The sequence below is a fragment of the Chlamydotis macqueenii genome, chromosome 3, assembly GCF_036417535.1.
Source record: "Chlamydotis macqueenii isolate bChlMac1 chromosome 3, bChlMac1.mat, whole genome shotgun sequence".
Classification (NCBI taxonomy): Eukaryota; Metazoa; Chordata; class Aves; order Otidiformes; family Otididae; genus Chlamydotis; species Chlamydotis macqueenii.
The window spans coordinates 67,008,124-67,034,413 of record NC_141558.1 but is presented as its reverse complement, the minus strand read 5'-3'; the positions used below and the strand labels follow the sequence as shown (position 1 = coordinate 67,034,413).

Here is a 26,290-nt window from a genome sequence, read left to right as displayed (position 1 = left end):
TGTACTGGTAGAACTTGCTCCAATGCCTTGGGCTGCAGGGCACAAGCAGTGAGACAGGGCCAAAGTTTCCCTTTGCCATGATAGCGCTGCAGGGAGCAATTGCTGCCCAGTTGGTACCTCTCGTTCTTCCTTTCGGATGTTCTGAAAGGCCCGTCCTTGGGCACAGCGCGGCATTTCTCTGGGCCAGTGGTGGGAGCTTGCGAATGGCCTGTGCGGGCATCTGAGCTGCTTTCACCAGTTCTGGCTGCTGCGACAGCTCTTCCAGCAGGTACAAGATGTCCACAGCTCCTCTAGGTTCATGCTCTAGGCTGCTTTTTTCTTGTATTTTTTTTTCGGGGGGGGGGGGAGGTTTTGTTGGTGTTGTGGTGTTGTTGTTTATTGAGGAAGGACTTTAATGCCAATCTGCATCACTATCTCATCCTGAGTGTAAAGCCTGAGACAAGTCAAGGTCCAGGCAGCTTTTACTGCAGCGAGGCTGGGTGAGGCTGCCTGCTGGGGAGAGGGAGCGTGGGGCCCAAACACCCTCTGCCTGTAAGGACTTTGGGGGGGACACCAGTGCAGGGTGGGATGTGGAGCAGGCAAAGGGCTCCGACACCGTGATGCCATGTCCGGCACCACTGTCTGACCCACCTCACCCCCTGGTCTCTGCGTAATAGCCCTGTCCTCTCTCATCCATCCTGTGCATGCTGGATGCCTCTGTAGTGGAGGTTTGTTTTTTTTCTTCCGTTCCCATTCTCTGTGGGCTCCATCCAGATGCTTTTGGAGATGGTGGTAGCAGCTGGTGGGGCTGGAGTGCATTTGCCAGTGCTCAGTGGTGCCCTTGCCCTAAGCTGGAGTGGCAAATTTTTATCTAAATATAAATCTGTGGCGATGTGAGGTCAGGAAAGATTTGTGTTTACTGTCATCTTGAGGTTGCTGGGCGAGGAATGCAGGTCACATTGTTCTGCCCCTAAAACAGCTCCTGGGTGCTACACTGTAGCCTTAAAACCAGCACAAGGTTGTGGGTATGTGTTCTCCAGCCCTGCCTTTTATTTCCTGCCAGAGAGAGGAAATCCAGCCCTTTTCACCCTGTGGGTTAGGAATAATCTGTCCTGGTGGGGACCATCCCAAAGTGATGCTACCAGATGTGCTGCAATAGAGTGGACTGAGGCTGTTTAAATCCGAAACGGCTGGGGCAGTCATGAAATAGCGATGCCAGGTAGTATCAGCTGGGATCTTGAGTGGTGCCCCAGGGTAGAAGGTTGGCCCTGCCAGGGGAGGCTGGTTCCAGCTGGCGTTGGCAGCCCTTCTGCCTGCCAGCTCTTTCCTGCTTTGCCTGGGATGCTCAGAGAGGCGGGTGGGGAGAGCTGGGAGGCTGGTTAAGACATCCTTCCCTGGGCAGGTGGGTATCTCTGGTGGGAGACAGCAGCTTTGCAGCTCCTTTCAACTCTGCACCCCCTGCTCGGGTGTTGGAGGAGTTTTTCATTGCACTGTCACCCCCTTCACTGCAGGAGCAGCTTTGGGCTGCAGCTTCGGCCGCGAGTTTGCTGCTCCAGCTGTTAGAAAGGAAAAGGCTCTGTGGGCTCTCCCTGGGAGCACTGAGGTTTTGAAAAGATGCTGATCTCCTTAGTTTTATTCTTATATTTGCCTCCTCCCCTTTCAGCCCCTCCCTCCTCAACCCACAACCTCTTAAAGAGGAAACTTGATCATGTTTACAGTTAAGTATGGGGATGGGAACTTCTGATAGCCGAAGTCTTGCTGCATTTTCGTGGTTATGTTTTGAGGCACAATGATGAGAAACTGCAGCTTGGCACCTCCTAGAAAGTGCGTCTTCACAGATTAACTGACTTCACTTCACAGGTGCCCGACTTCAGCATCTGGGGGTTCATGAGCCACCTCAGGGCTGCATGGAGGTGATAGCTTGATGGGAGAAACACCTGAGTGGGACAGCAGGGAAGAGATTGGCTTCGAAACTCAGGACAGGGTTCAATGAGCAATTAAGAAGAGTGGAGACAGCAGCACCATTCTCTGTGTGTGACTGTGCCCTGCCTGCCAGATCTCAGAGCAGGCAGTATGGTCTTTGTTGCTGCTCTGTGTGTTACAGGTGCAGAAACTGAGGCTGGAGAGGAGGGTAGGAAGGATCCTGTCCTCAGTTTGCCCACCAGCCAATAGCAGAGGTGGAAAGAAGTGCCACATCCTGTGCTCCCTTTGCAAGTCTCAGTTCTTCCTGTGGGCATCTGTTGAGGAGACGAGATAATTAATGACCGTGGGGTTTTTTTTTTGGTTTTTTTTTTTAGCTTAAACTTCTACCTTTCATTGGTATTTGCATCTCAAGGAAATGGCTGTAACTTGGTTCTCCACATGGTGTCCACGCACGCAGCATCATTGCCGGGTTGCCTTTCTTTGCTGTAGGCTGGGAGAAGCTACCCAGTGGGATGCGGTCACCGAGCATCCTCCCTGCCGGGCTGGGCAGAAACCAGTAGTGCTGCAGGGTGCAGGTGGCGAAGGGAGAAGGCCAGGGCTGCAGCAAAGCTGGGGAAAGCTCTCTTGTGTGTGTTTTCGTATTCCAGAGGAATGTTTTATTACAAAGTTGAGACCTGGATATGTGTCTGGGTGCAGTGAAAAGGCCAGGTACTCCAGGGAGAGCCTAGCTCTTGGCCAGCCTGCACCAAACAGTCTGAAAATGGATACTCTTACTGCTGCAGGGCTGCAGTTATTGCCCACGGTTATGCAAAACCATCCCATTGAACATGTATTGGATAGTTGCTCATGTCTCTCTGATTGCACCCCTGTTTTTTTTCTTCCTCCTCTTTGTTTCTTCTGGAGATTGCTGCAGCCAGGGAAGTTAGTGGCTGCAGTATGACAGGACCACTCTGCATAGGCAGCATAGTGGAGGATCACAAACTTGGGTGTGTGTAGGCAGATCACCCTGACCAGAGTTGTGTGAATCTTGAGCGTTTGTCTTTTCAGTTCACAGTGCCGTTCGGAGACACAGATATGAAACTCCCTGCTCAGGGAGGCTGTTGCATTGGGTTTTTTTCTCCCCACTAACTGCTGTTCTGGTGTCTTGCAGGTGCAGAAGAATAAGGCAGGATGGATGTGTATGACCCTCAGACGCTGGGTGTTATGGTCTTTGGAGGTTTTATGGTGATATCAGCCATCGGGATCTTCCTGGTGTCCACCTTCTCCATGAAGGAGACATCTTACGAGGAAGCCTTGGCCAAGCAACGCAAAGAGCTTGAGAAGACCCAGCAGCAGAAACTAGAGAAAAAGAAGAAAGAGAAACCTGTTGAGAAGAAAGGAAAAGCGAAGAAAAAGGAAGAGAAACCTAATGGAAAGATCCCGGAGCAGCAGCTGACTCAGGAAGTGACAGACTCTCCCAAGGATGTGGTTCTTGAGCCTGCTGTGGTGCCTGAGCGTGTAACTGTTGAGTCTCCAGTTGCAGCAGTGTCAGTGGCCCCTACACAGGAAAAGGAGAAACCTGCTCCATCACCTAAGGAGAAGAGGAAGAAGGAGAAGAAGGTGGCAAAGGTAGAGCCTGCTCCTAGCCCCATGTTGGCTTCGCCTCCTGTCACTGTCCCCAAAAGTTCTCCTGTCTTGGAGGTGACCCCTAAGGAGGTGCCTGTTGTGGCTGTGCCACCGGTTGGCACGCAGCAAAGCGCTCCAGTCATCAGCTCCATTGCCATCAAGAAAACCGATGCTCTTCCGACCCATGAGGAACAGAAGCATGATGGACCTGTCAAGAAGAAGGCGGCATCCAAGAAGAAGAGCGAACCAGGTAAGGCCATGTATCCCCATCGAGTAAGCCAGCAGGGCATCCTAGTGTTGTTAAAACAGCTATCCCTTTCTGAGATCTCTTCATTCTTCTTCAGTGTTGTAAACAGAGCACCTGTAGAAAGGCTGTCTCTGGTGAGATGGACCATGTGCACCAAAGGGAAGTGGGTTGAAAAAGTCTGTACTGGACTGTAGTTCTCTCTAGGGGGAAGTAGAGTTGAAGTCAAGAGTTTATTGACTTGTCTTCACTCTGTAATGTGTTGCCTCCTGCATCGGATACCCCTACTTGGTGCTTAGCTCCTTGGTCCACCACACACACCTTGGAGAGTTACAGGTTCCTCTTGGATTTGCTGTTGCGTTGTGGGTTTCTGAGCAGATCTGCACACTGAGAATGAACGGGAGGTGCATGTACCTGTCCTGCGAGAGGAGACGGCTGCCAGGGTGCTGGACATCTGGGTGGAAAGCCAAGACAAAATGTTTTCCCTTTCCACCTCTGATTATTAAAAGCACACAGGAGCTCTACTGCTCTTCTTCTACGAGGAGGTGGGGTTGCTACTGGAATTTCCTCCTTCTTCAGTGGAGGTGAAAAACAGCCTATTGGAGGAGAGAGAATTGAAAGGATTTTATACTGCAGGTGACTGATCATAGGATAGTTAGAGGGAAGTGACTTTGGATGTGTCACAGGGAAGGAAAAACTTGCCTGTTGTTGACGTGGAGGTGGAAGAGATTAAAGAAGGTGGTCCTCAACTCTCCAGGGTGTAAATAGGTGTAGGGAGGGGAGAAAAACAGCTCTGTAGCTGGATTCTTGCCTCTCATTGCACCAGCGTGAACAGTTTGGGTTTCATGTTTGATTGTAATTAAGTGATAACTACAGGCACTAAAAATGTGAGTGCTTTCAGATTTGTAGAAGTGTTCCCATATGGACACAAGGGAGAAATCTCTCAGGTATTCTCAAAGACGTGATGTGGTGTGCAGAGTTTCATTTCTTTTTTTACAGAAAAAAAAACCAACCCAAACAAAAAGACAGCCCTTGCTAGCCTTCTCCAGCACATCCCAACCTAGGCTGCTGTGTAACCTGGCAGTTTCCACACCCATGTTTTGGAAGAGGGCTTGCTACTCAGCAAGACATTTTGTAGCTGCTGATCTCCAAGGTTGGGTTAAAACTCTTGTGTCTGCTCTTCTGAGGAAAAGATTTTACTAAGGGCCAACTCCACATAGTAACAAGGTTTGAAACAGTTTGAGCAACCACTGCTGGAGGGTATCGCAGCGATGGTGTTGGGGAAACTGGAGGTGGCTGTTTTGGCATGTGCATGTGGGGATGCACTTCTTTAACACTGAAAAACATGACGCTAAATTCAGGCTGTAACAGCCGAGGGAATGTGGATGGGAGATGAACTTTTAGTACTTGTTAAGTTGGGAGTTTTTTTGGCTGCTCCAAACATCCACTCCTTTGGGTATGAAGTGCTGATTCAGCATGTCTTAAAAGCCAAGAGCGATATCTTAGCTGCTCCTGTGGGATTTTTCAAAGGAAAGCTCTCGGCAGTGTTTGCACCACGAAGCTGACTGCAGTTTGACCAAGGTATTGTGGGCAGCCTTTTGGCAGCTGTGGTCTCTCCTCCTCAAAGGCAGAAGCAACAAATCATCCAGTGGCAGATAAAAATGGGTGTTCAAAGTGTTCAAAGGCACATGCTTGGCACTGAAACAGATGGCAAACCTGACAAGAGCGGCTTGGGGTAGTTTTCTCTTGTGTGGTTCGTTTTTAGCCTCCTGCATCGCACCAAAACTTGCTTGCAAGTGGTTCGTGTGTAGTCGGATCCCAGGTCATTATCTGTGATAGCAGGAGCCACGCTCTCCCATGAAACCTGCGTGGGTACCTGACTTGAGCTGCAGCCTCCTAGGTGTGGGGCTCCATCCATGTCTCCCATGTCCCCCTGGGTTTGAGAAGAGGCAATTCAGACCCCGAGTCCCTGCAGTGCTTTCCCATGGCAGCTTTGCTGCACGGCTGCCTCTTGTTTTGCTGCTTCCTTTGGCAAGGTGCGAGGCTTCCGACTCTGCAAATGGGTTCGGTGGCAGCGTAGGCTTCCTTTTGCTACAGCTTGGCAGGCTGCCCCAGCTCTGTTTGCCAGCTACAAGGTGGGATTTGCATCGTGCCTGCCTTGTGCAAGGCTCACTTGCGCAACGCCACTGGAAGATGGGCAAAATTTTGCTTGATGGGTCCCTCCGCCCAGTGAGACTGGGCCAGGGGATGTGATGTGCCGTCCTGCATTGGTGCAGTTGCCAGCATGAGTAAAGTGTGAGCCAAGCTCTTGGGCCCTGGTTGCACAAGATGGTGGAGCTGCCCCAGCTGTGCTGCTGAGAAGTGGCTGCTGCTGGTGAGACAGACTCCGCTGCTGCCAGGGCGTAGGGCTGCCGTCCCAAATGGATCTACCAGAAGCCAGGAGCAAACAGTGCATGCTAGAGCTGCTAGGCATTCCCGGGCTTTGCTGCTCTGTTGCTGTGCTGGTTTGATGGTGGCTGGCTGCCAGACCCCCACCCAGCTGCTCTCCCACTCCCCTTCCTTAGCAGGATGAAGGAGAAAATAAGATTGGGGAGCTCATGGGTTGAGATAGAGACAGGGCGATTACTTAGCAATTACTGTCGTAGGCAAAACACACTTGACTTGGGGAAGACTATTTTAATTTATTTCCAATTAAAATAGATGAAGAACAGAGACAAAGTTAAAACTGCCCTTCTTTCCAGGCTTCACCTTCACTCCTTCCTCCTCACAACTCCTCTACCTCTCCTCCCTGCGTGGCGTAGGAGGACGGCAGCTGCTGTCAGTCCATAACAGCTCCTCTCTGCCTCTCCTTCCTCCTCACACCTTTCCTCTGCTCCAGCCTGGGGCCTTCTATGGGTTGCAGTCCTTCAGGATTTACTTGCTCCAGCGTGGGCTCTTCTCCAGGGGCCACAGGGGAATCTCTGCTCTGATCCCTGCAGCACCTCCTGCTCCTTCTCTGACCTTGCTGCTTGGGAGGTCCCAGCTCTGTGTGCAAGAGACCCCGGTGTTAACGGCTTTAGAGGCTCTGGAGCTGCTGGGATCCAAACTGCTTCTTCTGTTTTGGTTTGTTTTTTTTTTTAACATAGGAAAATAAGCCCACTGGGCCATAGATACTGTGCAGGAACTCCTAAACCACTGCCCTCTATCCATCATGACCATGTGCACTGTGGTCCTATGACAGCATCATGGTCCCTGATGCTCCTTGGTTTTGCTGGGTTAGCAGAGGGGTTGGAAGGGTTGGAGTTGTGTCATTCCCTTAGCAAAGAGCTGGAACAAACCTGCCTGGTGAAAGGCAGGAGATGACCTTGCTGCACTCTACATCACTGGTACTGGCAATGGGGGCGACATACCCCTGTTGTATCATGGTGCGGTCCAGTTTCTGATGCCCAATGGATCTCTGCTCCCTGGCTCGGGCAAAGCATACCCAACTCCTGCTGGGAGTCACTAAGTTTGATGGAGGATGGTGGCAGTAGTAGAGCCAGGCAGAGGTGACAGCTGGCTCAAGAAGCAGACCTATGTGTTGAATGTTGTCTCCAGCACTTTTCATATTACTTTCAATTAGAGAGGTATCAAACTTGACTGTGGAAGTCTGGGTGGATGCTGGTTTGAAATGACAATTGTGGGGTTGAAGCCAACTGAGATGATGCTACTCAGCTCTGCCAATGGCTTGTGCAGTCCCAACACCTTCTCTCTCCTCCCTAGCACCCATGGACTCGGACGGGCCGCTCTACCTGCCCTACAAGACACTTATGTCCACTGTCAGCAGCATGGTTTTCAGCGAGGGGGAGGCCCAGCAGCTCATCGAGATCCTGACGGAGAAAGCGGGCATCGTCCAGGACACCTGGCACACGGTAGGGCTGCCAGCGCCATCGTGGCTGCCTGCCACTGGGGCTCTGCCACTCTGCCGAGCCTCAGGAGGTGTGAAGGGGAGGGAAGGCATCCTGTTTTGGGCAAGCTGGCCCTGAGAGTCAGTCTTGGAGACCAAAGCTGAATTTTCCCTTGGAGCAGAGGGCAGGATCCCATGCATGTGGGGTGGAGCGGGTGGATCTGGAGGTGATGGTCCCCACTAATGTACCACCCCATGCTGGCAGGCCACGCAGAAGGGTGACCCTGTTGCCGTCCTGAAACGTCAGCTGGAAGAGAAGGAGAAGCAGCTTGCTGCCGAGCAGGAGGATGTGGCTGCTGCCAGAAACAAGCTACGGGAGCTGAGCAAGGTAAGCGCTGCGTGGCCCTCCTGGCATCCCTAACATGGGTTCTGCTCGTCGTGGCTCGCCATGTGCCTCCCACTCCCCACATCTCATCCCCCTTGGAGGGGGAGCCCAGGGGATCTCTGGGCCCTTCACCTGTTTGCTGTTTTCTCCCCAAAAGGGCAGGAGATCCGTGCCTGACCTCCTCTCCTGGGCCTGACCCAGCCCGGGGAGCCACCAGCCCAAAGAGCCACAGAGTAGTGCCTGTTGGCAGCCGCAGGAGAAGCAGAGGAAAGCCCTTCCTGTAAGAGACAGCAGCTTTCTGCTGCTTTAGGGAGGAAAATAGATCCCTTCTCATCTCTGCCCAGATCCCCTGAGCTGAGAAGGTGCTGATCAGGCCCTTTTTAAGAAGGCTGATCTCATTTACAGCCCCCTTCCCTGACTCAGTCCCTTGCCTCCACCTCTTTTTGGTGGAGTTGAAGTTGAAACAGACCCCCACCTTGGTGGACTTGGCAGCTGGTCCATCCGCCTGCAGGCAGGAGAGGAGAGGGCAAAGCCACCCCATGCACTTGGGCCCTGTGCTGAACCCCTGCACACGCAGACTGCCCCAGGCAGCGGCATGGCGTTGCCCAGCCAGCCAACGGAGCCTTGGCAGGGGACAGAGGGTGTTGATTTTGTTTTATTTTTTTTTTAATTTTCCTGCTTTGCCCCGAACTTTGTGTGATGTTATTGATCCTAGGGAGGGAAAAATAAAATTCTAGGCTGTCTTACTCCTTTCTCTTAGCTGGCCCAATGTGGAACAACAGTGGCATCCAGTGGCCACAGAGCCCAAAACAAAATGCAAGAGGAAATGTAAGTGCTAAATGGTGTAGCTGGGCTCGGGGGCAGCTCGGAAAGGGCTGAACTTTTACGTCTTCTGAGCTAGGAGGCCACTGGTTTCACATCCCCCTAAAGTGGGGAAACTTGCATGCAGAGGACTAAGCAGATGACTTCTCTCCTCGAAGGAGCTGGCAGCCGAGCGGGCCAAGGCGGCGGCTGTGGAGGGCAAGCTGAAGGAGCAGCTGCTTGCCCGCGAGCGGGAGATTGCAGCAGTGCAGGCACGCATGCAGGCCAGCTACCAGGACCATGTCAGCGAAACGCAGCAGCTCCAGGGCAAGGTGAGCCCCGCACTGAGCTCTGCAGCTTCCTCCTCTGGCTACCAGGTGGCTTTTGGTGGCAGATGCATGGTCTTTTGGAAAAGATTAAGATGTGTGAGGGGACCAGGGCCTCAGGGAGGGGCGAGACCCTGCGATGCTCCTGGACCATGGTGCTCAAGGGAGAAGAGGCACATGGGAGCATCCTTATGGGTGTTGCATCTCTGGGGGCTGTCAGCATCAGTAGACACTCCCCCATGTCGCCACTCCCTCTTGCTCATTGTGTGGGCTTCACAGAGAGAGCAAAAGGGTCAGTGGTGGCACTAACCCCTGTTGGGCTCCTCTAGATCCGGACTCTGCAGGAGCAGCTGGAGAATGGTCCCAACACGCAGCTGGCTCGCCTGCAGCAGGAGAACTCCATCCTGAGGGATGCCCTCAACCAGGCCACCAGCCAGACGGAGAGCAAGTAAGGCCGGGGCAGGGGGCAGAGCTGGGGATCCCCTCTGGCAAACCTTGGGGTTGGCTGTCCATTGGGCTTGGCCACCCCCTTTCTTTAAGGTGCTTCTACAGACGCTCCACCTAGCTGGAGGTAGAGGAAGGAGTGAGGAAGAGCTTGCCAAATAGGTTTTGGGGGGGCTGGCAGGGGAAATAAGGATGTTCTTCCCAAGTGGAAGGGCAGGGGAAACCCTCTCTGCTTTGGGGTCACCTGTGCTGATGGTAGAGCCAACAGGCAGCAGGGGAGAGGGGACCAGAAGGTGCTGTGGCAATTCTCCTGTTAGGAGCTTGTGCTTTCAAATTTCATAAGAAGTGCAGCTGGCTCTTTGGTGGGAGTGATGCTGCAGAGAACCAAGACCTGCCCAGTGCACGCAGAACAAATAGGAGCTAGGTAGAAGAATTTCACACTCCTTTTTATAGAAAGTCTGAAATGGCTGGTGATTAACAGCAGTAAAATAATTACAGAGCGGACTCCAGCTGCTTAGAGCGCTTCCTCTTGTGTCTGGGAACACAGATCCTCGTGTCCTCTACTTCATGAGAAAGGAATGTCTCCTGTGATTGAAACACGGCTTTTAAAAAGTCATTTGTCAACTCTTCTCACCCCCTCCCTGAAGGACCAGGCGTGTCCTAGAAACAGGCGAATGCAACCGTTGAGATGTTTCAAGTCCTGTATCAGGCCCACAGGAGGATGTGTTCCCCCCTAGGTAACATCAGAGGTGCTTGGGTGGCCTGTGGGCTAAAATAACCCTGCTTCTCTTGGTGCAGGCAGAACGCTGAGCTGGCCAAGTTGCGGCAAGAGTGCAACAAGCTGATGAAAGAGCTGTCTGAGAAGTCGGAGGTGCTGCAGCAAGAGGAGCAGCAGAAGAAGAGCTGGGAGATCAAGGCAGCAGCCTCAGAGAAGCAGATTGAGCAGCTGCAGGTCAGGCAGGCACCAGCAAATGTGTTCCCCTCACAGAGATGGGTTGGGCAGCTAAATTGCGTGGGATCTGTGGACTTGGCCATGGGAAGAGCTTGGAGAGAGATGAGTGTCCACGGCTGGAAAGCAAGCTGCCTTGTGGACCTCTTAATTGCCTGTCCCCTTGTTAGTTTGTCACATGCAACGAGCTTTTTGAGCAGCATCACTGGCAAAGCCTGGGGAGCACGATGACTTGGTTGAAGCTGTTCTTCTCACTCACTGTGAAGCTCATGAGCCTGATGTGAAGGTGCAGGGTGGGAAGCCTAGATGGTGCATGCTGCTGGGTGGTACCCTATGGTGAGGGACTAAACCCACTGGCCCCCCTCAGGCTGTGCTCCTGCAGACTCCTTGCTCCTGCTCTCTCTTGACCTAGCTGTTTTTAAGCCCGTTCCTCTCCCTTCTTGGTGCAGGAGGTAGAGTTTGTGGCTTTTTTGTTGTCACCAGGGTGTGGCTGGGTTTCGGGTTTTTAGGGGTGTTTAAAGCCTGCCTCCCACGTAAAGCCTCTGAGCATGCTGTCGGCAGAGGAGCAGTAGTCTGTTGCTGGCAGGCAGGCTGTACCCACGCAGGGAAGAGCATCTTCTAGTGGGGCGATGGCAGCGCTCCTACTGGGATTTGGATAAGCCAGGAACTTGCACTTCTTTCCCCCAGGGGCGGTAGATAGCGTGAGGGTTGTGACGTGTCCCTCCTGCATGCACTGTGGTCTCCAAATTGCTCTGACCCCTTTACAAGGGGACTGTGGTGGTGGAGACCTTTATCTGCGCATGCCCAAATGGTTTTGTAGAGGAGCTCCTAGAGCAAGGGGCCTTTAATATCCTTTAATATCGTAATTTTTTTGGGTACGCGAGGATGCCGATCTCCTTTTGGTGGGCTGTTTTAGGCCCCTGCTGCATTTGCAGGCGAGAAGCAAGGGGGGGTGATGTGGGCACAGAGACGGTGTGAAAGCGGAAGCTGCCTTCCTGACTCAAAACACCAGCTTCTAGGCATGCTTTTAGGAGAACTTTTCCAGGGCGATCAGCATGCTGCACACCTTAATACTAATTAAATAAATTTTATTAGCTGGAAGATTTTAAAGCCAACAGTGTGTTTAAGGTGCTAGGGAGAATGTGCTCCACAGTAAAACCTGGAGCTCTGAGCTGAGGATATAAAGTCAAATCCTGAAAAAACTGAGAAGTCCTGCTTTCTTGGTGGCTCTGGAAGCATCACCCAGACCAAGATGGGGCTGCTGGTTTACCTTCTTCTGTCCCCTCCTTGCAAAGCAATATTTCTCCATCTGCAAGGGTGCAACTTGTACCCGTAGAGCTGCTGGTAAGCAGCACGCTCCTCATCCTCCTCCTCTGCCTTCCCCCTCGAAGCCCCTGCCTTGGCCAGGCCTCTTCCTCGCTGCTTTCTAAGATGGAAAAAAAAAAAAAAGTCTTCCCTGGCCCAGACCGCACAGAAAATTCCTCCACATGTGGAAACGTGTGGCTGGGTGTCTCCGTTCTGCTAAGCACCGTGGCAGTACCTCTCCATGCTAGGCTGGAGCTGTGCATTAGGACCAGCGCTTTAAGAGCTTAGCTCTCCGGAGGGGAGGATGGCCGTGGTCTTGGCCCAGAACCGAGACGTTCGGGTGTTGTCTGCTTCCCACTTGAGGGCTGGCAAATGATAAAACGTGAGCACGAGGCAAGATACTTCATGCACAGGGGGAGCATGGGGGAGGGATGACTTAAACCCCTCAGAGCACAGCTTAAAAATAAAACTGTGTGACACACGGAGCTTTGCTTTGAATTGGCCGGGGTGCCTGGCACGCTATGGAAAGCCTTCTCTTCCTGCCATGCAGGCTTCCCAAAGAGAGGTGGAGGCAACGCTGCAGAAGAGGCTGGACGAAGTAAGCGATGAGCTTCGGAAAACCCAAACCAGCTACAAAAGCTTGTTAGCAGATGCAGAAAAGGCCAGAGGACAGCAGCAGAGCATTGCTGGTGAGGACCCTGGATCGGTGCAGGGAGAGCTGTGGGGCAGACTTGGAGCTTTCAGGGCCGGGTGCTTGGTGGGGCTGGTCGGGGCAGAACAAGCAGACCCAGGGATGAGTAAGGCTGCCTGGTGTCCATGTGAGCAAGACGGGGGACTGGTCCATGGTCCTGTCCTAGAATGCCACTCCAATGCCTCTCTCCTATTCTGTCCTGCCTCCTGGCCTGCCCTTTCTGCGCCTCCCAAAAGCATCCACTGCCAAGGCTTCTTTGGCCAAGAGTCCTGCTTGGGCAGGGCAGGGTGGGGAGTCTCCAAATTTGTTTGCACGTACCTTACTGTGTTTCTCACCCCTTCCTCCAACAGAACTGCAGGCCAAACTGCTGAGCTCCGAAGCAGAGGTTAAAAGCAAGTTGCTGGAGCTGGACAACGTGAAGGGGAAACTGCAGCATGCCAGCTCAGAGAATACGAAGCTCCTGGAGAGGATCAAATCCATCGAAGCTCTGCTAGAGGCAGGCCAGATGAGGGAGGCAGAAAAAGAGAGAGACTTGCAGGTCGCGTGCTCCCTTAATTGGGGTAGGAGGAGGAGAGGGGGCTAAACTGCTCAAGCAGGTGTTGTGTTAACCCAGTACCTGTGTTATCTTTGCTCTGGGATCCCCTCTGGGATGCCGCAGAATGGGCTGACCTGCATCACCTGCCTAGGACAGGTAATGAAAGTGCTTTCTCTCTTCCAGGCAGCCAATGAAGCAGAAATGAAGCAGCTGCAGTCAAGGTGGGTCTAGGAGCACACGGAGACAGCTACGGCACCTCCAGATTGTCGTCTGTGTGTCCCTGGCTTCCCCGGGCACTGAGCCCTGTGTGTGAGGGCTTCCCGCCCTCTCCGTTAGGCAGGCTTGGGGACTGCAAAGCTGGGAAGACAAGGTCAATCCTGGCCAACACAGCTGTTTGAAATATTAATTGGCTCCAGCCAATTAACTGGCCCCACATAACAGTCCATTCTGAAGTGAGACTGTAGTTGCTGGTAGGCATATGGAGGCTGACCGGTCCTGCAGAATAGGAGCTGATGTTGGTGCTGGTGGGGTTGGTGTTGGAGGTGAGATGTCTCTGATCCAAGCCCCTGCTCAAAGCTGGGCCAACCAGAGGAGGCTTTTTGGGGATGTTTCAAGGTATCTTCAAGAATGGAGATTCACCACCTCTCTGGGCCCCTGTTCTAGTGTTTGACAACCTCTTTCCCCACCAGTGCAGAAGGGTTTCCTGGCATTTAATTGGAGTTTCCCTTGTCACAACTCATGTCTGTTGCCCCTTGTCCATGTGCTGGGCACTTCTGAGAAGCCTCAGGCTCTGCTCAGGGGGAGGATTTCTCAGATGCCCCCACTGCCAGTAAGCATCCAGCATTCCCTTAAAAGAGGGCAGCTGTTCAGTTGTCCTGGGACTCTGGGAGACTTGGTTCTTGTCAAGGACCTCAGCCTTCCTTGGTCTGTTCAATAGGAGGCTCCCTTCAGGGCAGATGGTGGATCTGAGGATGTGGAGGGAAGCTGCAGGCTCTTGGGCATCTAGCTTGCAGCCCTGATTTATGGTCACTCAAGATCATAGGATGATGCTTTCAAAATGCAGAGCTGTGAGCTATCTCATCCTAACCAGCCGTGGATGGGAGTGTGTCAGAAGCAGTCCCACTTGAATAAGCTGGAATTTCTGGCCTTTGGATCAGGTTCCTTCTTCCTCTTCTCCTGGGTGTGCAGCCAGCCAGCTACTTGCTTGCTTGTTGTTGCTGATAAGCTGGTAGAAAACTAGATCCCACTGCAGCAATGCTACGGCTGTGGTTTTTAGTCCCACTCTGTCCTCCTCCTGGTGTGTGTAGATCCCAGAGCAGACTGGGATAGGAAGGGCTGTGATCCCCTTCTTGATAGCTCGCTACCTGGGAGGGAGGTGGATGCTGAAACTCAGTCCTGCATCCTGCCCTTCCAGGCTCCAGGAGAAGACGGACCAGCTCTCATCCTTGGAGAGGGAAGCCACAGAGCTACGAGAGGCGATGGAGCAACAGAAGGTGAAAAACAACGTACGTGAGTGAAACAGGTTCAGCTTTTGCTGCTCACAATTTTTTCCTTTCAGAATGCAGATCTCTGGAGTTTGAATCATAATTGGCTATCGACAGCTCTGTGATGCAGCCAGAGGCTCTTCCAGCCCTTCAGAGCACTGGAGGCATTGCCTCGTCTGCCAGAGAGCAGGAATCCTCCCGGCAGACTGCACAGGTCCAGCTGGTGGGCCGCAGCAGGTGGTGGGCTGCCCGGGTGGAGGTGTCTGTCCCCTGTTCTCTTAGGAGGTTTAGGACCCAGTAAGCCAGGGAAATTCTACCCCAACAGGGTCAAGGCAATCCCTCAGCAGGGGTTCCTCACACCTCACTGCTCCTCTGTTCATTATCCCTCTATACAAGACAGTATCAGTTGTGTGGAGGCAACCTTGCAGCCCTCCACTTGGCCTGTGTCCTCTCCAGGCATCCTGAAGGCTGCTTCTGGAGCTCCTGCCTGCATCCAGCTCTGCTCTGCTCTCTCAAGGCCTCCACCTGATGATGCAGTGCATTGGGCCACTGCAAAGATGGAGGGTGCACATGGGCAGTGGGATGGAAGACCCCTAACAAAAGCGATGGGCTGCTGCCCGTTTTCCTGAGCGGAGGTTTTGAAATCCTCCGCTGTGCCGACAAGTGGCTTGCTGGCCTTCGGCGTGATGTGTGGCTTATTGCCCTCTGTATGTGATCTTGGCAGGACCTTCGTGAGAAGAACTGGAAAGCAATGGAAGCGTTGACCACGGTGGAGAAGGCATGCGAGGAGAAACTACTTGCTGCTACAAAAGCAAAGGTGAGCCCGGCATTTCTCTCTAGTGGTGATGCTGGTGTTGTAAGGGTAACATTCAACCTCCCTGCGCCACCGGAGGTGCTTGCCCTGGTGTGCCTTCCTCCTCTTAGGAACAGTGCTGGCCCAACCCTCTTGCTGGCTTCTCCAAAGTTTGTCTTGAGGGCTGTGTATCCCCAGTAGAAGTTATGGTCAGGGAATGGGGAAGATGGGTAAGCTGGAAGTGATGTTTTCGTGGTTCTCAGCAGCAGCAATGTTCTCTGTCGGCCGGTTTCCCCATGCCAGCTCACCCCTGTAGGCACAGAAAAGCAGGACCACTATTGGCAGCCTGGCCAGAAGGCACCCAATACCTCCATCCAAGACCAGTTTGTCCCTCTTACAGGAAGAGCTGGCCCAAAAGCTGGATGCGCTCCAGACGCGAACAAAGCAGACGCTGCTCTCTGCCCTCCCCGGAGTCACCATGTCCTTGCAGCAGGTGGGCATGAGCTTTCTCAGACCCTCACAGAGCCTCCACCACATGGGAAGGAGAGACATCTAAGTGTCCTTTTTCTTCCTTGTTCTCTTTTTTTCATACTTAGGATTATGACATGTGGCTACAAGAGTTTAAGGAGAAGACCGCAGATGTGCTAAAGCAGCAGACCCTTACAACAGAGCCCCTAGTAAGTGAAGGGGCTGGGAGGTGGAGGGGGGAAGGGCACTGCCTGATGGTCGCTCATTTCTTTCCTCACCTCTCTCTCCATCCCTTCCCTCTCTTTTCAGGATTCAGCACTTAAATTAAAAGAGGCAGAGGAAGCGCAAAGCACTTTACAAGCAGAATGTGAGCAGTATAGAGCTATCCTTGCAGAGACGGTAAGTTGCAGCCCTTTGCACTGTGTTGGACTTCCAGTAGAAATGCCTCTTAAGAGGTGTCCTGGCAGCCCAGGCTGCCCATGGGCTCATGGTGGGCACCCCTCAGTATGCTGAGGGGGCTGCCATGTGGAAGACTATTTGCCAGTGAGACAGGGAAACAGGAAAAACCTGAATTTATAGAGCTCTTCAGCCTAATTGTGTTGGAAATCTTCCTGGTGGTGGTGGGATGTGGCACAGCAAGAGCTCTGATGAACAGGGCGGTTGAGCCAGCCTAGAAACTAGGAGCCCTTACCCCCACCTAGGGCATCTAATTCTGTCACCTGTTATTTGGCCCAAATCCTTGGAGAGACATTGGGTATGCCAGGGCTTCCAGCCCTGACACTGCTTGGCTTGGGAGGGCTGGAGAAGGTTTGGGCTCAGCTGAGGCTTTGCCAACAGGAAGGGATGCTGCGAGACCTGCAGAAGAGCGTGGAAGAGGAGGAGCAGGTGTGGAAAGCGAAGCTGACGGCATCTGAAGAGGAACTCCAGAAGGTGCGTGTTTGGGGCACACCTGGGTTTGTTGCTTATGGACCTGGACTTAGAGCAGAGGGGCTATTGGCTATAAATTGGTTGACCCTAACCATTCCTGCCAACCTTGAACTCTGAGACACTGGGACTTTCTCTTCTTTCCAAATCCACCTGCCTGTCACCAAACCAGCAGACAAGAAGCCCACTTCACATAGGATTGAAATCTCTTTTCCTCCTGGATCCCACCTCCCTGCCTGGTGTGTGCCTAGACCCAGACAATGGAGCTGGAGGAATGGTTGCAGCTCCCCGGTCCAGGCATGGTAGTTTGGAAAACATGTCACTGCTTCAGTAATCCAAGTTCTGATGCTTGGAAATAGGGCTGAGCCCTCCTGGTGGGGGTTAGCTTAACAGGAGCAGAGCACGTGCGAGGCTCTTGGACTCCCATTTTCAGAAGAACCTGGCTTGCTCTCAAAACCTGGGTTGACCTTGGCGTTCGTTGAGCCTTCAGAAAGGAACTGAGGTCCAAGCCACGTACTGCACATATTTCTGGGTCCAGCTGTCTGTCTAGCTCTGGGAACAGCTCTTCCTAGTTAAAAAGCCAGCCGGCAGCTGCCAGAGAGCTGTTCTTGCCCAGGAGTTTGGTGGGGAGCATGTTCCGTGAGCTCTCGTGACTTCGCTGGAGTCTAGAGAACTTGGCTGGCCATGCCTTTTCTGCAAAGCAGACTTGTCTCCTCCCTTTTGAATGTAGAACTGAGATGAAGCTATTTTCCATGGTCTGGTTGCTCCCTGTCCATCATGCAGGGTTTTGAAGTTAACTGGGGTTGCAGTGAGGTGAGGGAGCTCTTGTACAAGAGATCTTTGATTTCTCAGCTTATTGCTGGCTCCTGCAGCGCCAGCGCTGCTGAGGGCTGGTGTAGGATTGCACTGGGATGACGTGGCTGCTGGTGGTGTGCTGGCAGCGGGGCGTGCGTGATGTCTGGTGGCTAGGGCAGGTCCCAGAGCAGTCCTGCCTCTCTGTGGAGAAGCAGTGAATTCCTCCTTTCCAAAGAATTTAGCAACCATAGAGTCCTCTTAAAAAATCAGTCCAGGTTTAAATATGAATCCCATGCTTTTTCTGATTGCTTGGCTTCTTTTAATAGCAAAACCCATGACACCTCATTGGAAAGTCTACCTTGCTGCTTCCAAACCAAAGGCGCTTTCAGTAGGAAACTTGCACCGAGTCTGATGCCAGTTTCTTGGGTGTTGAAAGCTGACTGCAGCCAGCTGAAGTCCTGCAGGCAAAAGCAGTTACCTTGCTCCATGATTTATGGCCTGGGCTTGTTGGACTCGTCCTCCCTGGGAAGAGGAGCTCCTGCCCTGCAGGCTGTGGAGCTCTGCTTTGGTGTCTGGTCTCTTCTGCACTTGGGTACAGGATAGAAGTGGGAGAGGTGGGAGTGAAACACTGGCCCGTTTTTGTTTGAATGAAAGATGCTCAGTGTCCACATGAGACGCTGTTCACTGACCTTCTCTGATCCTTTCTGGCTTAGTCACAACTCCAGCTGAAATCTCTTGAAGGCATGGTGGAGAAGTTGAAAACAGACCTGCTAAGCACAGATCAGGTAAGGTTTTTTGGGTATGGGAGAAGGTCCTGACGCAGGTGCCAGGCAGATGCTTGCTGTGCTGGAGCTGAGTTCGGACCCATCTCCTGACTTGCCCTGGTGTCGTAGTTTAGCCCCACTCGGGTCCAGACTACACAGTCTCTCTCTCACTCCCTCCACCCTCTGAGAGAATAGGGGGAGATAATACAAGAAAAAAGGCTCGAGGTTTGAGATAAGGACAGGGAGAGATTCTTAAAGTTACTGTTACGGCCAAAACAGACTTGGCTTGGGGAAAACTATTTCTTTATTATTAAAATCAAAGCAGGATAATGAGAAAGAGAACAAGATAACTTCTCCCAACTGCTCCTTCTTCACGGGCTTAAAATTATCTCTACCTCCTCCTCCCCTGAGTGGCACAGGGGGAAGAGGGAATGGGGGTTATGGTCAGTTCATCACATGTTGCTTTATGCTGCTCCTTCCTCCTCGGGGGAAGAACTCACATTCCTCCCTTGGTCCATTGTGGGGTCCACCCTCGGGCCACAGTCCTTCATGAAACTACTCCGGCGTGGGTCATCTCTACCACTGGGTGCAGTCTCTCCAGAATGACTGCCCCAACTCGGGCCCTCCACGGGCCACAGCCTCCTTCAGGCATCTGCCTGCGCCAGCGTGGGGACCTCCACGGGCTGCAGGTGGATCTCTGCTCCTCTGTGGACCTCCATGGGCTGCAGAGCGACAACCTGCTCCACCATGGTCATCACCACAGGCTGCAGGGGAATCTTGGCCAGGAGCCGCATTACTCCTCCCCCTCCTTCTGAACTGACCTTGGCGTCTGCAGCCATTCCTCTCACAAGGAATTCTTCACAATTGGCAGGCAGACGCCTCTCAGGTTCTCTTCACATCATCCATCTCATCTCCTCTCCACTTCTTGCAGCTGGGCGGCTACCCGGCGGGAGGCCAGAGGGTGAGGTCTGCAAGGCCCACAAGGCTCGCGCCGCCCCCTCTCTGCCCCTGCTAAGCGTCTTCACATTTGCTCTTCCTTTTTTTTTTTCTGTTTTTCCCCTTCTTAAATATGTTATCGCAGAGGCGTTATCAGGGAACATTCTGTCACCAATTGGCTCAGCCCTGGCCGAGTCCACTAGACAAAGGGGAAAAACTTCTAGCAGCTTCCTACAGAAGCTGCCACCGTAGTCCCCCCACCCCCCCACTAAATAAAACTAACACACCGCAGGAGGGCAGGCTTGGGCCATGGGATGTTTGGGATGTGTTGGACCTCAAACGATCAACCCACTCCTGCTTTCCTCCCTTCTAATCCAGCTGAAAGAATACACCTCTCTTCTGGAAACGCAACTGGAAAATCACTTGGAGACAGCCAGCTCCGAACGACAAAACTACACAAAAGAAGTTGAAGTCGTAAGTGTGGCAGCCGTTACCTTCCTAAACACTTCTTTCTTCTAAGTCTGACTCACCACTCATTTGCGTTTTGGGGATTTGGGGAGTGCACAGGGATCTGCAGCTTTGCAAAGCAGGGGAAAACAGATGGAGGTATTTGCTCCGATCTGGGTTGCAGACACCTAAAGTCAGGAGATCCATTGGCAAGATGATGGGACGGGGAAATCTGTATGGAGATGCTGTGCACTGCTTCTTGGTGGCTTGTGGGATTTCTGTGGCTCAGGTGAGACAGAGCTGTCTCACTGACATCTTTCTGAGCAGGCATCAGCAGGCAGGTTAGAAAGTGATGCCATCGTGGCCTCTTTGAGAAGATGCTGGCATCATAAAAATGCTTCCTTGGGCCAAAGGGCTCCAAAATCAAGTGCATAAATTGACTTACCTTTTTTCTTTCTATTCCTCATCGACAGTTGAGGCAGCTCTTGTCAGAGTCCCAGGAGCAGCTGGAGGCAGCGAAGACAGAAACACAGAAGCAGAGCCAGGAGTTGGCCCTGGTAAGGGGAGGACCCCTGGAGCTGCCCTGCTGGGACCTTGCTGCTCTGCCTGGGGCCAGTTTGCAAACCCAGCTGTGGGGCTGGCACCCTCCCTGCGGGTTTGGGGAGGGGAAGAAGGCACAGCCAGCACACGGGGAAACTCAGTGCTGCTGGGCACCAGACTGATTCAGCTTTTGGAGGGGATGTTGGAGATCCCGGAGATTATTTGCCTACCTTTCCTCCTGTGATGGGGTTGGGAAGGAAGGGAGAGCAGCAAGGCTTGCACAAGCTGATGTGTAGCAGAAAAACCCAGCCGCCCCACCACTGGACACTGGTTACCCCAACAGCACCCTGGGGCAGGGGTTTGGGTGCCTTGAGCATTCGTCCATCCACCACCGGATGGGAGGGCTGAGGCTGTGCAGCCCGTGTGGAGGAGTTGCTCAGGGAGCTGAAGGATGGGGCTAGGTTTCTGCAGGTAAGTGGGGGAGAGGATTGGGATATAGAGCCGGAAGAGCTAAAGAGACCTGCTAAAACCATGAGGGCTTTTGGTTTTAAATCCTTACTTTGACTGTGAGAGGCTCAGGAGATTGTTTTTAAAATCCTTGGTGGTACTGCTGACTTGCAGAGCTGCTCGGAGCGGAGCAAGCTGGGCGTATGGTTTCCCTTGGGTAACGTGATTCTTGCCAGCCTTGCAGCTGCTACCGTCTAGCTCACTCAGCGAGCCGATGCAGCCCCTTGCTCTCCAGGGAACATGAGGAAGGGTCATCATTAGCCTTAATCTCATTAGATCGGCAGGTGGTTGTAAGCGTGGAACACATTTGTGTTCATCCAGCAACCTTCCCTTTCTTCTGGCCAAGGCATGCTGTTAGCTGGCAGCTTGACTGCCGGTGCTGCTGTGATGCAGGATGGAGCTCTGGTAGATGGAGTAGCGGGGGGTTAATTGGGGAGAGGAGGAGGTGTTCAAGTAACTGCCTTCCCAGCCATCCCAGTTGTGATCAATGACAAAACAGGACCTGCCACCCTGCCTCGATGGTTTTATTTACCACCTCAACTATGTTAGTGCAAGCCCTCAGCGATGGCTTTAAACCAAAGTGGTGAGTGATCAAAGGTGAGCAGATGAGGCACCAGCACCCCTAGGAGCTGTCGTGCCTCAAGTTGCCCAGGTTAGGTACCACCGTCCTGTGCCCAGCAGACACTGAGGTGGTTTTCCAAACATTTCCACTCATGTGCAAGCCAAAAAGCCAGCAAACTCTATCTATAGGTCCTTGTGGATCTCGTAACAGCTCTGGTGCAGGGTAACTGAGCCAGGCTTGCTGGTCCTTCTTCCAGGTCAGGCAGCAGTTGAGTGAGATGAAGAGCCATGTACAGGATGGAGAAGTAGTGGGGTTACAAGCTGACCCAAGCGAGCCTGCACCCCTCGAAGTCAGGGTGGTGAGACCGCTGCCCATGGAGGCGCTGACCTTTAACCATGTCCCTTGTCCTGTCTCACTGTCTCTAACCGCATGGACAACCGCATGTGGCTTTGCTTAGGGCTATCACGGCTGTGTCGTCTCCCGTCTTGTGTGTTGGGGGGAAGCCAGCCCTCCATCCCTTCAACCATGCGTCCTGTTCCCACTGGGAACACGTCGCCAGCTGGCTTTTGCCAGGCAGTTCCCCTTGGGAGCCCTCCATCACGGCATCAGGCTGGCAAGATTTTGGAGGAGGCAGGCAGGGGATTCTGCAAGCCCTTGTTGCCATGCAACATGCCCTGTTGGGTTCAGGGCTCGGGTCTCCTTGGAGGAAGGGGACTCCCTGACAGAGCTGTGCCGGGATCCCTTCCCAGCCAGCGAGGATTAGGGTTACAGAGGCTCTGTAAATCTTGATGGAGCCGAGCTGAGGGCATTTATCAGCAGCTGTTCCCTTTTGGGCTAACACCTCTCGCCGGTGGTGATGCTGTCACGAGCCGGGCTCTGTCTCTCTCCTTTAATCCCGTTAAGTGTGGAGCCTTCTCTGGGGCACAGGGACCTGCCAGGCATGCCCTCCGCTATGGGATGCCTCTTGTCTCAAGTCCCAGCTGGCACTGCCTAAGGAGTGGGCAAAATCTGGCCATGCAAAGCCCAGCCCCGGGCTTGCCATCGGCATCCTCCCGGCTTTTGTGCGGAGAGGGTATGCTGGTACCTCTTGCCCTTTGATGCTCTGGGGAAAGCTTCAGTTTTCATTTCTTCTGTCTATCCAGGCTTTCCTGGCAATGTCCCTGCTAGCTCATCTCTTGGGTCTTTTTAAAGATCTTATTTCTGGGTGTTTTCCCCTTTTCTGAATACAGTTGAAAACCCAGCTGGAGCAAAACGAAATGCTGGTGGAGAAAGAGCAAGTGCTGCGGCAAAAGCTGGCACTGGAGCTGGAGGAGGTAGGTGCAGGCGAGGAGGATACATGGGTTTGCAAAGCCTGTATGGGTTCTTGGCTGCTAATGAAGCCCAAGAATTAATTTGAAGAGTTAATTTGAAGGTTTTTCCCCATCCCTGTCTGCATCTCAGGCATCGCCGCATTCCCTCACACATCTGAAGAACTTCTTGCAGCAGCTGTGCTAAAGCCATGTGGCGTTGCTGGCCCATCGAATTGCCCCTTGCCCAGTCCCCCCAGGGCTTTAGCTGGGTTTCATGCTGCTTCTGGCAAGAAATCCTGTCTTCCCAGTAGCTGGATCAGCAAAAGCAATGCATTGTGTTTAGCATCCAGCCACCCAACGATGTCTGTATAACCTAACTCTTCACCAGAGGCAGACCCACGGAGGACCAGGGGCTGTACAGGACAGGATGCAGGAGGTGCCTGCCACTGCTAGCTTGTGTGCTTATTGAGTATGTGTTCCCCTTCCAGGCCCAGAGCTCAGCGTGCAGCTTGCAAGCCGAGCTGGAAAAGCTGAGACTGGCTGACAATGCAGCAACTTCAGACACGGAAGAGGCCCAACATCTCAAGGTGATTTGGCTGTCTTGCTCTCTTGTGCTTGGTGGTCAGCCAAGACAGTAAAAGCCCTGTCCAAACAGGACTAAGGGCATGATTTATCATTCTTGGGGATGGTGGGACCAGGTAGATAGTTCCCCTGCTCAGGGCGAGCTGTGAGCTCCAACATGGCTGAAGAACAGCAGGATGTGAGTGAGTCACAGCCACTTCATCTGTGTTGGCCAAGATGAGGGCAATGCTCTGAGCAAATGCTCTCACAGGCTGGGTTTTTCACATGTTGGGAAACTGTTCAGCTCCCATGAGGTTGTCTCAGCCCATGGCATCTCTGAGGAGCCAGAGTGAGCTGCAGCTGGTGGGGTGACACCTGGCCCCTCTGGCTTGTGGCTGCTGAGGTGGCTCGTTGCAGACCTGAGGTGTTTTGGAGGGGGGAAGGTCACCAGAAGGCAAAGGGATGCTCAGGCAGGTGGCTTCTTTTGACTCCCATATAGGAAAGACTTGAAAAAGAAAAAAAATTAACGAAGGACCTGGGTCAGGCAGCAACCAAACTACAGGAGCTACTGAAGGTTACCCAGGAACAACTGGCCAAAGAGAGAGAAACGGTGAAGAAGTTGAAAGAACAGCTTCAGGAAACGGTACTTGTGGGATGGGGGATCCTCCCCTTGATGCCAGCAGAGGCCACGGGAAAGCATGCGTCAGTCAGTTGTTTAAAACCAGAGGCAAGATGGCATTTGCTGCCAGAAACCATCTGGGTGGCTTTTGGGAAGCCCTGGGACCACACAAGATGGTGGTCAGAGTTCTCCATGCCCAGAAGGCAGGACCTGGCCCATCTGTGAAATGCTTTGATGCTTGAGCTGCCATGAGAATAAGGTTGAGACCCAGCTGAGTAACTCACCTCTCGGTTTTCCTTCTCCAGGGGGAAGAGGACAGTTCAAAGGAAGGGACTTCAGTTTGACCAGTCCGTGACCTCGACCTTATCTTTCAACTTACCAAAATGCCTTACACATTCCTAAAAATAAAATATATGCTGAATTTATTGTAGATAAAAGATACAAGCCATTAGTGACCCAAAACCTAGTTTTGAAACTAAAAAAAAAAAAAAGCAAACAAAAAAAACCAACAAACCAAAAAAAACCAACCCAACCAGTAAACACTGCAGGTGTACATTTGCAGGAAAATCTTCATACTGTTTTGTACAACCCTCTGATCCCCGCGAAGCCGCTGTGGCTGTGTCAGGGCAGGCGCTGGGGCTTCACCCTCCCATCTCAGCAGAACCCATGAATGTGTGAAAAGGGAAGACTGTGTTTGTACATCAACCAGTGCAATTATTATTATATATTTTTTCTTTTTTTTTCTTTTTTTTTTTTTTTTTTGGAGTGAAAGGAGTGTGAAAGTAAGACCCACCATGGAAGGAAGCCTGTCTTTGATGGGTGGCTCTTGGCACGTATCCTTTTGTGTATTTCCGGGTGTCGATGCAATTAAATGATGTAGTGAAAAGAGCTTGTCAGCACTTTATTCTGATTATCATTTAATTTTTTTTAAAGTTTGCAGGCCAGGCAGGTCTTTGGGGTCACTGAAGAAGGACCCTGCTTTGACCAGGAGCACAGGAGCAGACCCTTTATTCGCCCCCTTGCTTGCTGAGCTGCAAAAGCCACCCCTCTCTTTTTTTTTTTCCTCTGAGATAAGCAAAGGAGAGAAACTTTTCCTTCCTGCCACCATGGCAGTGGGGACATGATGGCAGCCGGGGCAGGGTGTTGCTGCTCCATTGCTGTGGGGTCACACCAAATGTGGGGACAGGGCACGGCAGGGTGAGCCACAGCAGGCCCGTGGGGACTGTCCCTCCTCTTTGCTTAAACCTCAGCACTCCCCTGTAATTTTGTCCCTGCGAGTGCAGCATAGTGGTGGTCTTTGGTAGCTGCCGGGCTTTCCAGCCCTCTGCTCTCCTCTTTTTGTGGCTTTTTTTTTTTTTTTTTTTTTTTTTCTTTTCTCTTTCTCTCTCTCTCTTTTTTTTTTTTAAGCTGGTTTCTTAGGAAATGGCAGAGGCCATGTGACAACTCGGTGCCTGTCTCCCCACAACAAAGCTGCTGAGCCCGGCGCTGACATCAGCAGGATTTGAGAGAAGGGGGAAAGAGGCCCTGAAGCGCTGGGTCCCTCTGGGGTGTGCAAAGAACCGAGGCTGAGAAGAGGGATGAGTGACAGACCCGCCTCCATTTTGTTCTGGGGGAAGGCAGTGTGTGCTCAATCTCTAGATTAGACATCAGAGACTCCACGCAGACAGGACTGGGCAAACATGTGTCTTGTCCCTCCCCCAGCACTGTGGCTGGGATGGAGAATGGCTGTGAAAAATGACATTTAGGTGAGAGAGAAAGGTGTGTGAGACTTGTCTTTGACCAGGCAAGAAGGGGGGGGGGGGTGGGGGTGGGGTCCTGCTGAATTCTGGCTGAGGAAATGGCAAACTGAGACACCCCCCCAACAACCCTGCCCCCCCAACCCTGCCTCCCCTCCATGTCCGAAGGCACCCTTTTAGCTGGTGCTTGCTGAGGCTTTGCTCAAGGGCTGAACAAAGGCTGCTGCGCCCACAAGTCGGGGCACACACCAGTGCTGAGCACATTAACACTCATTGCAGAAATGGGCTGAGCACCTTCAGGGAGTTGTGCTGAGCCTCAAGGAGGAGGGCCACCCCATCTCACTCCTCCATCGCTCGCTGCTCGCCCCTGCGTGCAGTTCCTCACAGGATGGGAGGTGATGGAGCTCACACACCTGGTAGAGGGGTCTATCTCTTTGTGGGGTGGTGGCCCCAGCCCTTTACATGGCAGCTGAGACCCCACACACTCATTACAAGCCCTTTGCCCCACAGCCATGATGATTAGCCTTCAGTTCCTTTTTCTAGGACGTTGTGATGCCCGGGGATGACCTCATGAACCAAGGAATGCCAGCAAAGCATCACTGCTCACCACACAGCAGCATGCCTGGCCTGTCACCTTTTGGCTTTTTAAGATACCCAAAAGTGAGGAAAAACCTGGATTTTATCAGGATTGCAAAAAAAAAAAACCCCAAAAAACAAAACACCCAACCCATAGGCTGGAGTGAGCTATCGAGTGTATCGGAGTGGCCATCACCACCAGAGAGCTGCCGGCAGGAAGGACCTCAGAGCAGCAGA

The 26,290-nt window shown here is 52.7% G+C and overlaps 1 protein-coding gene across 3 annotated transcripts in view; it reads left to right on the top strand.

Annotated features, from left to right (window-relative positions):
• Positions 1 to 24,162, top strand: part of RRBP1 (ribosome binding protein 1) — a 28,061-nt gene extending 3,899 nt beyond the window's left edge. For 2 of the 3 annotated variants that reach the window (XM_086745418.1, XM_086745417.1), the window contains 23 exons: positions 3,053 to 3,757; positions 7,493 to 7,641; positions 7,882 to 8,004; positions 8,982 to 9,134; positions 9,458 to 9,576; positions 10,371 to 10,524; positions 12,377 to 12,515; positions 12,868 to 13,055; positions 13,236 to 13,273; positions 14,467 to 14,557; positions 15,261 to 15,353; positions 15,730 to 15,822; positions 15,926 to 16,006; positions 16,107 to 16,196; positions 16,635 to 16,727; positions 18,230 to 18,301; positions 19,595 to 19,690; positions 20,137 to 20,220; positions 21,529 to 21,621; positions 22,502 to 22,585; positions 23,050 to 23,148; positions 23,622 to 23,765; positions 24,047 to 24,162. In XM_086745418.1, coding sequence (XP_086601544.1) covers positions 3,073 to 3,757; positions 7,493 to 7,641; positions 7,882 to 8,004; positions 8,982 to 9,134; positions 9,458 to 9,576; positions 10,371 to 10,524; positions 12,377 to 12,515; positions 12,868 to 13,055; positions 13,236 to 13,273; positions 14,467 to 14,557; positions 15,261 to 15,353; positions 15,730 to 15,822; positions 15,926 to 16,006; positions 16,107 to 16,196; positions 16,635 to 16,727; positions 18,230 to 18,301; positions 19,595 to 19,690; positions 20,137 to 20,220; positions 21,529 to 21,621; positions 22,502 to 22,585; positions 23,050 to 23,148; positions 23,622 to 23,765; positions 24,047 to 24,085 — 3,000 coding nt within the window. In that variant the 5' untranslated portion in view covers positions 3,053 to 3,072 and the 3' untranslated portion in view covers positions 24,086 to 24,162. The remainder of the gene's footprint in view (positions 1 to 3,052; positions 3,758 to 7,492; positions 7,642 to 7,881; positions 8,005 to 8,981; positions 9,135 to 9,457; positions 9,577 to 10,370; positions 10,525 to 12,376; positions 12,516 to 12,867; positions 13,056 to 13,235; positions 13,274 to 14,466; positions 14,558 to 15,260; positions 15,354 to 15,729; positions 15,823 to 15,925; positions 16,007 to 16,106; positions 16,197 to 16,634; positions 16,728 to 18,229; positions 18,302 to 19,594; positions 19,691 to 20,136; positions 20,221 to 21,528; positions 21,622 to 22,501; positions 22,586 to 23,049; positions 23,149 to 23,621; positions 23,766 to 24,046) is intronic. The other variant, XM_086745419.1, reaches the window with a different exon arrangement.
• Positions 24,163 to 26,290: the final 2,128 nt, after the last annotated feature.